Source organism: Hippocampus zosterae, chromosome 4, assembly GCF_025434085.1.
Source record: "Hippocampus zosterae strain Florida chromosome 4, ASM2543408v3, whole genome shotgun sequence".
Classification (NCBI taxonomy): domain Eukaryota; kingdom Metazoa; phylum Chordata; class Actinopteri; order Syngnathiformes; family Syngnathidae; genus Hippocampus; species Hippocampus zosterae.
Genome location: NC_067454.1, coordinates 13,149,823 through 13,165,140, shown reverse-complemented (window position 1 = coordinate 13,165,140; position 15,318 = coordinate 13,149,823). Strand labels below are relative to the sequence as shown.

At 41.9% G+C, this 15,318-nt stretch overlaps 1 protein-coding gene across 1 annotated transcript; it reads left to right on the top strand.

The window, feature by feature from the left end:
* Nucleotides 1–96: 96 nt before the first annotated feature.
* Nucleotides 97–14,844, top strand: cstf3 (cleavage stimulation factor, 3' pre-RNA, subunit 3). Its single transcript, XM_052063481.1, has 20 exons — nt 97–330; nt 845–949; nt 1,099–1,194; nt 6,094–6,126; nt 6,719–6,816; nt 6,892–6,958; nt 7,035–7,069; nt 7,151–7,277; nt 7,360–7,437; nt 7,543–7,705; nt 7,806–7,915; nt 8,213–8,329; nt 8,428–8,646; nt 8,731–8,833; nt 9,922–9,991; nt 10,085–10,280; nt 12,758–12,908; nt 12,988–13,082; nt 13,164–13,224; nt 14,295–14,844. The coding sequence occupies exons 1-20, from the start codon at nt 304–306 to the stop codon at nt 14,492–14,494; spliced, it is 2,151 nt and encodes a 716-aa protein (XP_051919441.1). The 5' UTR covers nt 97–303; the 3' UTR covers nt 14,495–14,844.
* The last annotated feature ends 474 nt before the right edge of the window (nt 14,845–15,318 follow it).

The following is a 15,318-nucleotide window of genomic DNA, read 5'->3' as shown; positions in this document are numbered from 1 at the left end:
TATATTAACATTTGTCAATGCTCCTCTTTTTGTTTTTGAGAAAAGTATTGTATTATTTTTGAAGGTCCGGGGCAGGAAATGTTATTGTTTTTGCGCGACGCGGAGCGGAAGCGAATTGCCTCGCCATTTTGAAAAGAAAAAAAAGCGGCTCGTTACCGAGTAGCGAGTCCTTTGAGGACAACGTGATCGCTCGATTTAAAGATCATGCTTGTCACGGAGCTGCTTTAAAATTCTCCACCCCGTTGGCATTTAATCATTAGTCATACTGTAGTACTTCTCTAACCCCATATTACTCCTGCAGCCATGTCGACAGACGCAGCAGCCGACCAGGTAAAGTTAGCTTATGTCGCAAAGGCCCGTCCTGAAATGCTACTGCTAATAGCGCGTGTTACTTGTCCTTGTTGTAACAATTGTGTATATATATATATTTTAAATATTTTCGTTGTGTCTTGGTTATGTCACAGTGTGTCAATATATCACCACAGTTTCGTGTACATAACGATATATTCGTTCAAAGCATGCTATATTGTCTGTCTAGCACGTAGTTGTGTTGTTGCTATGGCGTCGTTGGGCCGATTTGCTCACCCCTTACACCCAAATGCACTGGTTTGCGGTAATGAATGATTAAGATTCGAAAGCTTCACAGGAAAGTTGATGAATAAAATATGAATGAAATGATTGTTTGGGGTAATTAATTTACCACAAACGTGCCCTTTAAGATTTAACTTGTAAAACCGGACGCTCCCTCCACCCGTATGCACCATCACGGTCTGCGTTGTTTTTTATTTCTTCTCCTTTCTGCACCATCATGATTCATTTCATGCATTTTGTCCTTCCACTGCAGGCGGCGGCAGAGTATGTCCCGGAGAAGGTGAAGAAGGCAGAGAAAAAGTTGGAAGAGAACCCATATGACCTTGACGCTTGGAGCATTCTGATTCGAGAAGCACAGGTTTAGTGACTCAAGAGTTGCATTACTGCATAGGGGCTAAAATAATAATGGGATTAAGGGTAGTGGGTGGGGGTTAATCTTTTGTGAAAGCCTTAATTATTATCTCTTCCTCACATTTGTGTGGATATAAATGCATTCTCCCACTCTAGAACCAACCTATTGATAAAGCAAGGAAGACATATGAGCGACTTGTCACACAGTTTCCAAGTTCTGGCAGATTCTGGAAACTCTTCATTGAAGCTGAGGTTAATACTCTTTCATTTCTCGTATGCATGCCATTTTCCTTCCGTGATCAACAATGTGTTTTTCACACTAATTGTCTCCGAAGTCGATGGGGTTTAAAGTCACAATTCTTGATTTGAGCCACTTGCTCAAAGTATTTGTTTCAAGCATCACTCTTCCATAGAATATATATCAATATTTAAGCGTTGTCACTGAGGATTGTGCCTTTAAACATTCAAACGGGAAAGGTGTTTTTTTGGGGGGGGGCGGGTCCCAGCATTTAATTAGTATTTTCCTCGTCGTATTCTTTTAAATGGGGCAAAGTGAATTTGTTGCATGTTTGGTCTGCAACAGTATTAAAACAATTTAAATGGTATTTGGAGTGCATTAGCCTTTTATTCACTTGTCGTGTCAATTTATTGCCTCCTGTGTCATTTCTTTTGGAATATAATGAACAAATACTCTGCTTTTTGAGACATTCCCTGCCACCTTCCCACTGAATGAATGGAACAAGGAACAGTCTCCCATTGTATGTTTTTGCTACAATATTTTTACTGATGCAGGCAGACACAGACCTTTTAAAGCCCCTTTAATTTGTTTGTTCTTTTACTTAAAAAAAATACATTCACTTGTTTTAGGCGTGAACTATATTTTAAGTCTCCTTACTCTTACCTGATGTGGCACATCTGATGTTGTGGGTAACCCATCCATTCAAGTAAAAGAATAAACTGCTTGGACCATTGCAGCAAGATCCAGTGGACCGCAGGAAGTAGGTAGCGGAAATAACCACGTTGTTGGTCTTGCTTATCGTTGGTTACTAGACAAAGTTGATTGGATGTCATATAAAGCGTAAATTACGATTATGATTTTTCTCAAGGCCATTTTGCCACTTGCTGTCAACTAAAAATGATAGCGCAGTTGCTTAGGTAATGGCCAATTCTGGATTAAAATTGGGTGGGTTTTGTTGCTTAATTCATATTCTCCAAACGCAATATTAACCGGAATATCTTTGTCCAGACGAGTGGGGCCGCAAAAAACATTGTAAAGAAATATTTTGACTTGACTTTCTTTACAATGTTTGTTTTTGGAATTGTAAGGGAGCTCTATCCCAAAATGGCCCACTTGTCAAAGATTCTCCACCTCTGCCCTCAAGGGAAAGTCAAGTAAAAAAATATTTGTTCATGTTCTATGTGCACCCGCCAGTCTAATCACACTGATTCTTCTTAATATTGCATTTAGTGGAATATGAGTTCAGCAGAAAAATCTGCTTATTGTTATCCATCTTTCCTTACATTGCCACTTGCTGGCAACTGAAAATGACATCACAGTACCCACGGAGTCAGTTTGTGACTGTCACAGTCCACCTGTTTTCTTGGTTTCGTCGCGCAACAGTTGCAACCCCAGCACTTGGCAATGTAATGTCATTTTCGGTTGATTATATTTATTGTTTTTTATTTGGTCATTGACAGTCTCTTTGTGAACATGCCGGTTGCTTGGTGTTCTTCATGATTGAATTTAGGCAGGAGCACAGCTGTCATGTTATGTGGAAGCTATTTTGGGCATGGTGGTGTTAATGTCTTCTCCTCAGCAGAACTTGCAGTTGGCTCATTGCAGTGTAAATTGTCTTTACCTAGCACCAGTTTGAGCAACTCCTGTTAAGTCAATTGTTGACTTGGGGTGTATATTTAGAGTTGAATGTCACCCCCCCCCCCCCCCCCTTTTCATGCTGAGCAAGGACATCAAAGTCGGCACAGAGCTGCACATCTAGAGTGGGCAAAGCTTCTCAACGATCTGGTTGCATGCATATTAGTGCCAGTGAGGCCATACAGCCCCCATCACTCATTTGCTGGGTCTGGATTTTCTTGTGGATCTATCACCAGCGTGTCAGTGTGCACACAGAAAACAGCATTCATCTGACGTAAATTATTTCATTCTTGTTGAAAAGTTACTAGTTATCAGTTTGACACTTATGACCACAAGCACAATTTAATGAGGTCCAGCATAAGATGTATAAAAAGTGTGCATTTAGAAATGGAATGCGTTAAGATTTTATACAAGGCACAGCTAATTTACCAGTGCGTTTCTTATTGTAGTTTATTAGTTGTATGACTGCATTTTGTTCGAATGAGAGTCCTTGATTTTTTTTGCTCCATCATACGCGGGAGTCAAAATATTTGACACCTCACTTTGCATGATGCAGTGCATTCTACACTGACTACAACCATTTTAATTTAATTAGTTTTATGTCGCTCTTGTACTGGCTTGTGCATGTAGCCATAATGTGTGTGTTTTAGTTTTTGTCACTCATAATTAGTAGTACAGTGGATATAAAAAGTCAGTATAAGGGTGCAGGGGTAAACAAATTAATCTGGCTGCTCACAAATGTGCACAACCTCTTAACTGTGATGTGGCACCATTCAGAATTAACAAATTATGTTCAACCTAATGGTAAATGTCAGTGAGCACACGCCGCTCCTTTTGAAATGTCTCTGATTAACCCCTAATAAATTTCAGACGTTCTTTTAGGCTTTCCGAGGCTCTTTCTTTCTTTCTATGAGAAACCTCAATGTGCTGTGCCATCAGTGACTACGATTTCAAACTGGTCACAATTCACTCTGCAGTGAATAATACCGCCGTCTCAGTTGAAGAAAATTGGGCCCCACCATGATTCACTGTAGGTTTGGTGTTCTTTTGGTGTTGAGCAGGGTTGTGTTTTTGCCTTTTGGAATTATGAACCGCACAGAAAATCGAATCTGAGATTCTCTGGACCACAACAAAATCACCCAAAATACATGGGAACATTGTGTGTATGGTCTGATAAAACTGGTGTGAAACTTTTGGGGCCATTTTTCCAAATTGTGTTTTTGTTGGAACACAGTTGCTCATCAATAAATAAAAAAATACAACACTCTAGCTACAGTGAAACCTGGAGAAACCGTTTTTCATTTAGCTGGAGCTGGGAGCCGGAGTCAAGGTGGTGGGAAATATTAACTTGTCTGAATGGCTGTCAATCTTAGCACAAAACTTTCAGTCTTCTGCCAAAAGGCAAAAAAAACAGAAAAGAAAAACACACATCCACTAGAACAACTGAAATATATTTACTATGAATCAGGGTCGATGTGTAGAGTGTCAGATATGTCCAAATCTTAAACACAATCACATCCCACTATGAAGGGGATTAGACTTGTTGGGTAACTAATTATTTCAGATTCTATTTTATTTTCCCCTCTTAAAAATGTGTACCAGTAATCGTTTCATAATTCAGTTGTGCCGGTTATGGGGTGCATTAATGCTGGAAAATAGTTTTGAGATTATTTATCTTTGTATTTTTAATAGCACAAAAAAACTGGCATTTGTGCAGGGGTGTGTAGACTTTTATTTGATATTTAAAAATATATTTATAAATTCTTTTCTCAGCTGCTCTATGTATCAGTCAAATGGACCCTTTGAGCAAAATCCATATTTTTGTAAGCACCTGGAGATTTTGGTTCTGCAAAAACCGTATAACATCTGCTGTTGAGTTTCAACACGTTAGTTTTGCGGACTTTCTTCCAGCTTTTTTTAAAAATAAATTAAAAGAATGTTGTTCTTATATGTCCCTCTCCAATGATAATGTGGTGAAAAGGGGTCGCGCAATATTAACTTTTATGCTAACTGTGCCATAGGGAAGATGTACTGTATATATTTTTTTCTTGCATGAAAATAACATACATCATCGAAAATGACCGGTCAGTCTATTTTCTTAGTACACTATTCGGATTGATGAGCTGGATATCTGAATATTCTGAACTTGTGCTGTCATGGCAGTGTTGTATTGAACTTGAGGTGTTGTCTGCGTGTATGTAATGTAACTTCCCTAAGCTGATAATCATGTTTTTGTTCATAAAACTAATTGATGGTCGATCAACAGTGGCTCTGTTATTTTAACCATTGTCGTGCACTTTGATAATCGACTAACTGATAGATCTTGAGCTTTAGGTTGACATGGAAGAACGTTGTCGTTCTTATTCATTTATGTAGCCCGATTTGGTGAGGCACAAGCATTTTTGTTCCCCCTGACTTTACTGTTTCTACAATATAAAGCTTACACTTTAAACTGTATGTGTGCTTTGTTTCTTTTAGATTTAACTTGGATACCGAGTGAGTTTTATGTAAAATGGACTCACAAAAATTGATGACAGCTTGAGGGGGCAAACGTCCCAAGTTTGAGCAAAAAAAGAAAAAACTCTATGGGGTGTTTTGTGAATCTGTTTCAGTGGAACATGAGTAAACAACACGTGCACGGGTTGTTTTTGTTTCCGTGACTTTATATGATCATGTAGCTGTCATGTAAAATTAGCTCGGTTTGGCTTTATAAAATAAAGTACTAATTCCACTGACTGGCCTTGTCTTTCTCGCACCAAAAACAGAAAATGTTGTCAACCTCCAACAGTGGAATCTTATTTCAAGTTGTATTTTTGTAGTACATTTACGCATAGCACAACTCTGCAAGGGTGGCATCTTTTGGATCTGGAGAGCTATTGGGACGAAAACAACACTCCGTCCCAAAGGAGCTTCTTTCTTGTTGTTCAAAATATTAATTTCAAGATTCTCTCAAAAAAAATAAATCTACAAATATAAGACACTGTACCGCAGAAGTAGTTTTTTTTTTGTCTTTGTGTCTCCTTCCCTTCAAAATGCTTTCATTTGACTCTAACTGGGATTTTATTATGGTTTTGAGGCACAATCTACCCCACGTTACAATTATAATAAACCCCTCTATACAAATTCTTTGTCATTATTGTGTGAATTTCACTTTGTTGATCTGCTGAGTTGTGTGTGTGTGCTGAATTTTGCATGAATTCATGGTTCCTGGGAGCCATACATTTTTTTTCAAAATGACTCTTGAAATAATATTGCATTTACATTTGTCTTATTTGCAGGTCAAGGCAAAAAACTATGACAAAGTAGAAAAGGTGAGTAAATGCCATCATGAGTATTTAATGCAGTGTAATGTAGCATTTTCTAGTTTATTAATTTCCCTGTGATGAGTATATATTTTACATACAGTTCATATTCTGTGTATGCACCTTGAAATTCTTACAAGGCAACATGAAATGATTTTGTTCCACTCATTTCAGGAAACAACACCGGTCACACTCCGTGTTAATTTCCCCACAGTCAAGCCTGTAGTTTTTTGTGGGTTTTTTTCCATTTGTTGAGCCCAGAGTCAAATTCAAAATGATTTGTGACATGTTTGGATTTTATTTGATTACTTCCCACTCTACAGTTCCTTTCAAAGGCATTGGAACAGCAAGGTCAATTTTGTTGTTTTCTTTTTGTATTCAGCTTTTGATCTGAAACCCAAATATCTTCAGTATTCAACAAAAACAAAGGAATTGACCTTGCCGCTTGAAATACTTCTTGAGGGGACTCTGTGTGTATATATATTTTTTCAAAAAAGATTCACTCCGAGTACCTGTTCTCTAAATGGAGTTCTTAAGCTTAAAACCATTAATACCAGCTCGACTTGTAAATTTGTCTGTGTGCAAAATCTCTTTGCTGCAGTTGTTTCAGAGATGCCTGATGAAAGTGTTGCACATTGACCTCTGGAAATGTTACCTTGCATACGTGCGAGAGACCAAAGGAAAGCTCCCCAGCTACAAGTAAGCTTGCGTGACTCCTGTAAATCTTGCCGATGATTATTCAAAGAATTTGAAGGCACATTTTGCCGCCCTCAGGGAGAAGATGGCCCAGGCATACGACTTTGCCCTGGATAAAATTGGAATGGAAATCATGTCATATCAGGTAGATTAAATATAAATAATTTTAGGTGTACATTGACTACTGCTCCCTAATTGTTTGTGGTCCTTTTTTTTAACAGATTTGGGTGGACTACATTAACTTCCTGAAGGGAGTGTGAGTGATTTCCCCCGCGTTAATCCTTGTATGTACCATGTAAGCGAACGTTGATGCTTATGTCGTTCTATGTATCGCTAGTGAGGCTGTGGGTTCGTATGCAGAGAATCAGCGCATCACAGCTGTGCGGAGGGTCTACCAGAGGGGTTGTGTGAATCCCATGATTAACATCGAGCAACTCTGGAGAGATTATAGCAAATATGAGGAGGTGAGGTCATCAATCTTTATATAGTCTTCAATGTGTTTTCAAGACTGTGTTAATGCTGACGGTTGGTTATCTCACACATCAGGGAATCAATATACACTTGGCCAAGAAAATGATTGAGGATCGAAGCCGAGACTACATGAATGCCAGGAGAGTAGCAAAGGTAGGGCACTTGGGGGGGAGGCGGGGGGGGGGGATACAATGAACAACCTGCTTCCTTCAATGTCAAGATGGACTTGCTGAATCAGCGGTTGCCCGGTGTGCGCAGGAGTATGAGACGGTGATGAAAGGCTTGGACAGGAATGCGCCCTCCGTGCCGCCCCAGAACTCCCCGCAAGAGGCTCAGCAGGTGGATATGTGGAAGAAGTACATTCAGTGGGAAAAAAGCAACCCGCTGCGCACAGAAGATCAGACGCTCATCACAAAGAGAGGTGACTTATTGTCAATGACATGTTGACGTTTGTGACTCCGCCGATTAGTTTGTAGCGCCCGAGGAAATTGTCTCTCCTGACTTTTTTGGACTCGTTGCAGTGATGTTTGCCTATGAGCAGTGTCTGCTGGTGCTCGGGCACCATCCTGATGTGTGGTATGAGTCAGCTCAGTACTTGGAGCAGTCCAGCAAGTTGTTGGCAGAGAAAGGGGTACGAGACATCGTTATTCATTTATTACTGTGTTTTCAAAACGTTAGTTACACCTACACTTTCCAATGTGTTGAACAAAAAGTCTACCTTTACAAAGTTATTAATGCTTAATAGTAACCCTCAACAACTGATTGTGTACAGTCCAGTATAGTGCTAGTCCGGATATCTTCGGTCCGGTCAAGATCTTTGGTAGAGCGCTTGTGTTGTGTCACATTAAATTGCGAAAGTGTAATCCATGCAAGTTTATTAGAAGTCAGCATCATCTGACCACTAATGGCCACCTTTTGTTCCTCTCAGGACATGAATAACTCCAAACTCTTCAGCGACGAGGCCGCAAACATCTATGAACGTGCCATTGGGACACTACTGAAGAAGAACATGCTTCTTTATTTCTCATTTGCCGACTACGAAGAAGTGGGTCACCAAAGGAACCGTCAAAGCTCTTCAAAACAACCTGAGACGTACGAGAGGTGATCCTTTATATTTGTTTTCTTTTTTTGCCATCTTGACAGAGCCGTATGAAGCACGAGAAGGTGCACAGCATCTATAATAAACTGCTGGCCATTGAGGACATCGACCCCACGTTGGTGTACATACAGTACATGAAGTTTGCCAGGAGGGCGGAGGGCATCAAATCGGGCCGCACAATCTTCAAAAAGGCCCGCGAGGATCTGCGCACACGCCATCACGTTTACGTCACTGCAGCTCTGATGGAGTACTACTGCAGCAAGGTGATACGTGCCTGTAATGGTAAGCAGCCGGTGACAAAAACACTTAAGGAATCAGTCTAATCTTTTGTCTTTTATGCCCAACAGGATAAATCTGTTGCCTTTAAGATTTTTGAGCTTGGATTGAAGAAATATGGAGACATTCCAGAGTACATACTCGCATACATCGATTACCTCTCTCACCTTAATGGTAGGTTCTGTCCTTCATTTATTTTCTCATTGGCAGTGAGTAGCTGGCACCCATCAATGGGAGGCCTTAGTTTGCGCCAAGGAGTAGTTCACATAATTATAATTGTATATATTGTGTATTTTCCTTCAAAAAATTAAAGTTAAAGTTAGAAGAGAAGTGGAAAAAAAATCCCCAAACAATTTGGAGACATTATTGGTTAGCAGTACCTCACAAGCGGTGACATCAGTCACAGTAAAGGTTCTCCTACATTGACCTTGGCTGCTTTTTGGCATTTTGTTCAAGTGGACCCACCTGTGACTGAACTGAGGAATGACTTCCATTACGGTGGAGGCCACTATTTGAGGAAATAAATGATGTGTGTTATTTGAGAGTGCTACTTTGGACGTTAATGGATGATCATTTTCCACCCTGGAAGCTGAATTGTTTGGTTCATGTACTCCGATTTTCCCATGGTTGTCAAATCGTGACCCGCTGTTCCAGAAGTTGAGAACAGTAAGGAAAATGTGTTGTTCAAAAATAGCCTTTGAAAACACATGTACAGTATTAGGGATGGGCGAGTTTTGATAACAGTATCAGTATTGGGTCAATATCAGCCTTATTTCAAGTTATTGGGTACTCATAAAGCCCACCGATACCAGCCATTGATACTTAAAACAAATAAAATAATCTGACATAGAGTAAATCCTCCTCGCCAGTAGTTGGCACAGTGCGGCGGTTCGATGACAAATTATCGGGTATGGAATGATGTAAGCCGAATTGGTATATAAGTCGAAATGCAATTTGGTCTATCGCTAACTATTGCAGTACTTAAAACCCTTCTAGGCCAAACTTATAAAACGATACAATGGAAATCAGTAAACATGACACTAACCAAGCGCGCCTTCTTGTACTACTTGAAAACGTTACATGGCAGTACCATCGTAAACTGAGCACCCTCTGTAATTTTTTACCACTTGTCAGGGACCCACTCAAAATGGCTCCATGACCCACTTGTTGATCCCGATCCACCACTTGGGAATAACTAGCAAAGAGAAAAACACTTTTGGTAGTCATGTAATAGATTTTTTTCCCCTTCTACTTCCCGACAGAGGATAACAACACCAGGGTTCTATTTGAACGGGTACTCACCTCAGGAAACCTTTCACCGGAGAAGTCAGGGTACATGCAGTGTTTATTATGTTGTCTCATTGACCAATTGATCTCGCCGGCCTCGTTTTGATCGTCTTGCATTTCGTCGATCTACACTTTCAGGGAGATCTGGGCTCGTTTTCTGGCCTTTGAGAGCAACATCGGCGACCTGGCCAGTATTCTAAAGGTGGAGCGGCGCCGTTTCACCGCCTTCAAGGAGGAGTATGAGGGCAAAGAGACAGCTTTGCTCGTGGACAGATACAAGTTCATGGACCTGTATCCTTGCTCCGCCAGTGAACTCAAGGCTCTGGGATACAAGGTGTGTGCTTTGACCATTACTGATGCAACACTTACTGTGAAACAATATAGCTGTATAAGACCTTGGTTTTAAGTTTACAGTTTAGATCGCATTGGGTGCAGTCAGGAAATAAAATACAGAACAAACTATATCTTTTGTGTAAAGGGACATATTTAAAGTCCTTTCCGATTAATGACATCAATAGATGCACAGATGGGAAAAGTGGGTGGCAGTGCTGGGACCATGTTGAAAAGAAAAAAAAGTAAGCTTCAATCGGTATTAGAAGTCCTTGAACCGAAAAATTCACAGTACCGTATTTTCACGACTATTCGACGCACCGTACCAATGGCCGCAGTCTCATTAATGGGTGACATTTCTGTATTTTACACATATACAGGACGCACCGTACGAATGGGCGCAGTTTTAAAGTGGTAAAACATACGCTTAAACATACGGCATGCATGCATGCTAACACGTTCGCTAACACGTTAGCTTGAAGCACACACTGAAGCTCGAAGCTTAAACACGTTTTTAAAAAGGCAACGAAAGCAGAACTGAGTTCGGGTGTATTTTATTTACAAGGTACTCACGTTTTTTGCTCAAGCATCACTCAGAAAGCCATCAAAGTCGTCATCTTCTGTGTCCGAATTAAACAATTGTGCAAGTATCGGTAATCCATCCAAACCGCCGGGTTCCCCCTCGTTGTCAGAGTCACTCTCGTCGTCATGTGGCTCCACGGAAATGATGATCGAACAACTGTACTAGCAGCAACGTTCGTCCAAGCAGCTACAATCCATTCACAGATCTTGGCGTAACTAGCCCGGCGCTGCCTCCCACTCTTCGTGAAGCTGTGTTCGCCATCGATCATCCATTTTTCCCATGCCGCTCGCAACTTCACCTTGAACGCCCGGTTGATGCCGATGTCCAGCGGTTGGAGTTCTTTCGTCAAGCCCCCGGGAATGACGGCAAGCTCGGAGTTCATTTGCTTGACTTTGTTTTTCACCGCTGGTGTGAGATGGGCACGCATGGAGTCACGAATCAAGAGTGACGGCGAGGCATGGAAAAAGCCATCCGGTCTCTTAACATACACCTCACTTAGCCACTCTCTCATCTTCTCCTCGTCCATCCAGCCCTTTTGGTTTGCTTTCACGATGACGCCGGCTGGAAACTTTTCTTTCGGCAGCGTCTTTCGCTTGAAAATCACCATAGGTGGCAGTTTCTGTCCGTTAGCATGACAAGCAAGAACGACAGTGAAAGCTGACTTCTCGTGCCCCGTTGTGCGTATCGCAACCGTGCTGGTCCCCTTCTTCTCCACAGTGTGGTGCACCACCGGGATGTCGAAAGTCAGCGGGACCTCGTCCATGTTGGTAATGTGGTTAGGCTGGATGCGTTTGTCGACAATCTTTTTACTGCAGTAGGTGCGGAAAACGGCCAGCTTTTCTTTGTAGTCCGCTGGAAGTTGCTAAGCCACGGTCGTCTTCACTCTCATAGATAGATGGCGCCGTTTCATAAAGCGAAAGCACCAAGACGGACCTCCTTGAAAATGTTCAATTTTCAATTCTTCGGCTAACGTTTTCGCCCTTAGTCGAATGGTGACCGTGGAGACGCTTCTGCCGGCTGCTCTTTGATCAAGAATCCACCGCTCCAGTTGGTCTTCCAACTCTGGCCACCTCGCCTTATTTCCACGGAAACTGCGCTTGGTCTTTTTGACTTGGCGAAGCTCGTTCTCCTGCTTCCTTCATTTGTGAACCATGGATTCGTTGATATTAAATTCTCTGGCGGCTGCTCGATTCCCATGTTCTTGAAAACCAAAACCGAAGTTGTTTTGCAATAATGCACATACTCACATTTTATACATGTGCTGGTACCTGCTAGAGGCGTGCCTTACACGCCCACCCTTCACTCATTGCCGGACCCACCCCCTGCGTGCCTGTCCTCCCTCACGTCCACCTCTCTTCATATATTTACATTTCTCTCTCTCCATAATTTACATATAAGTGCGCGGACGCACTTCACTGATTGGCCGACCGCTTCTCCGCATGCGTGCGTGTCGTCACTCACGTACACATTTTCTCTCTCTCCAAATTTACATATAAGTGCGCGGACGCGCTTCACTGATTGGCCGACCTCTTCCCCGCACTTCACTGATTGGCCGACCTCACTTCCGCCTTTTCTCTATATAAACAGCGTGTCGGGTCTCAGCCAGATTTTGGAACTCGGCTCATATAAAAGACGCATTGCATTATAAGGCGTCCTGTCCATTTTGGAGAAAATTTTAGACTTTTAATAGCGCCTTATAGTCGTGAAAATACGGTATTTATTGAATGACCCTCGTATTTCATTATCACACATTTTTTGCCATAGTTTTAATAGAAGTCAACGAAAAATTGTGGTACGCCTTTGCGGGCCACATAAAATGGCCTGAATGGCCACGTCTGGCCTTGTGGACCAGAAATTTGCCATCTAAATCTTACTTTGTTCATGAATTGTGTTTCTAGGATGTGACTCGTGCCAAACTGGCAGCTCTGCTTCCCGAGGCTGTGGCGGTGCCGTCTGCGCCCACGCTGAAGGACGAAATAGACCGAAAACCAGAGTACCCCAAGCCGGACACCAATCAGATGATCCCCTTCCAGCCGCGCCACCTAGCAGGTACCTAGTCTCTGTGTCATGCTTCAAACTCAACAGGTGACGTCTTGTGTTCACGACCGCCTGTTGTTTGTGTCCGCAGCTCCAGGCCTGCACCCTGTATCCGGCGGAGTGTTCCCTGTTCCTCCGGTGGCTGTCATTTTAATGAAGCTGCTCCCCCCGCCGACGTGTTTCACCGTCAGTAATCGTGAACACACATAGTGGTCTGCTGCTTTGTTTTTGTATATTTAAAAGGTTCTGCAATGGTCTGCTCTGCAGGGTCCTTTCGTTCAAGTGGATGAACTCATTGAGACTTTCAGGAGATGCACACTTCCGGAAAGTAAGTCGTCCTATTTCTCTGTCTGCCTGCCTGTCTCTATTATTATTATTAAATTTTTATCTCTATTGCTCTCAGTCTCTGTCTTATCTGTGTCCCTCTTCTTGTCTGTATGTAAAATTGGGTGCAAAGAACCGGGTGCCAGATCGAGGCTGAAGTGAATAGCCTAAAATTATGAATCATTGACACCTCCCGTAAAAGGGAAGCCAGCTTTATTTATACGGCATATTTCATACACAAGGTAACTAGATCCCTTTCACATTGAAGGGGAGGTAATTGCCACAAGGTAGTGGCAAAGGTCTTAAAACTACAACTGTTTTTTTCTTCTTGTATTGATTTATTTACTGTGGTCTGTAACAATATAGACCAATAATAATCGGCAGAGCATCAACACCATGCACCTAGCATGTACACAATCTCAAACTCCTGTTACATAAACTACAGTATGCTATAGTTCAGTTGTTCAACACAAAAAACCAAACTGCAGTCGCATGAAGCTCATCAGTAATGTTAGTCAGCACACTAGCTTTTACCTGCCTTTCACTCACAGCGATTAATATAAGAGAATGCCGGCAAAATAGACTACACGGGCTGTTAGTAGCTGCACCAGGAAAGAAGCAAAAAAATGTGCATGATTTGCATCAATAAAAAGGAACATGTCAAACACAGACAAAACACCAACAATTAATTCAACCTCGCAACAACAGCAACTATATTCCACTAGATAACATCATAATATGGTGGTGCGGGCACCCACAGCGGCTCCTCTCTCTCCTGTGTTTGAGAGTTATTAAATTTCATCTGTGCTATATTAAGATTAAGATATCCTTTATTTGTCCCACAATGGGGAAATTACAATCAGAATTCAGAAAGGAAAAACGCTGGGTAGAGAGAGGGAAAAGTAACCACGCTCGAACTATCCTCTTCCGAGGATAATTTAAGTCCAGGATAAAAAAAACTAATGTTGCAAAAAATATGTTGCACATGTAGCACATTTGACAATAAAGTTGACTTGAAACGTGAATATTTGTATGTATGTATACTCACTCTCCCCTTTCCTCCCTCCGTCAAAGCTATCGAGGCTGCTGTGGAGCTCATCACTGGCAGACTGCCAGATGGGGGCGGTGAGGGCAACGGCGCTGTGGAGAACCACGCCACCACTAAGTCACTCAAGAGACCCAACGCGGACTCGGATGAGGAAGATGACAAAGGAGCGGTGGCGCCGCCCGTACATGACATCTACCGTGCTCGCCAGCAGAAGAGGATTCGATAGAACGGCCACTATGGGGGGGGACCTTACAAGAATGTAACAGGGGGCCAAAGGAGGTACCGTAACACATTTGTTTTTGGCGAGGGTTGGGCTGACGGAACTTGACCTCAGTACAGCAACCATACGCAGCCAAACACACACACACACACACACACTCACAGACACAACCTAAGCCTGAGTGTCCTTGTGTTTTTATGTTCAAAGACTGACTTCTACTGTACAAAGTTTTTAATCCAACCGTCATCGGTTGTGGCAAACAGCTCAGTTTTTGGCCTTGTGTTGTTCCAGTGATGGCAAATATTTTTAGATACCTGGAGGAGATGATCTCTCAATAAAAGTGTACATTAAGTTCATCAGAGAATGTGTATTTCGTCTCTTTGTTTCATCGCTGCGAATCTTCGAACAATTACTGTGCGTCCTCAGTGCCACTGTGATACAAACCCAAACCCAGGCCCTCGGGAGAACTCACTAAAAACTGAAGTGGTCACTAATGGGACAATCGTTTTCCAATACAAACTACCATTCAGAGGTTTCATGCTCACCGTGCCCACAAGAGGGCAGTATTTTACATTATTCTAATGGCCATGGCAAATTGAACAAGCCACTGTTAAAAAAAGCATCATTCCATTCAGTTTCTATTATATGAGTCCCAGCTAAAGGATTAATATTTCTAATAATTCTACAGGTTCTAGGTTACAATGTTGCCTATGATAAACACTTATGTGCTATCATGCCATCAAAATATTTGATAGTTTGTGCTTACAGCGGCAAAGCTTTTTTCACCTAGTAACAAAGCAGCCGTTTCTTCAGTAAACGGATCTCATTAA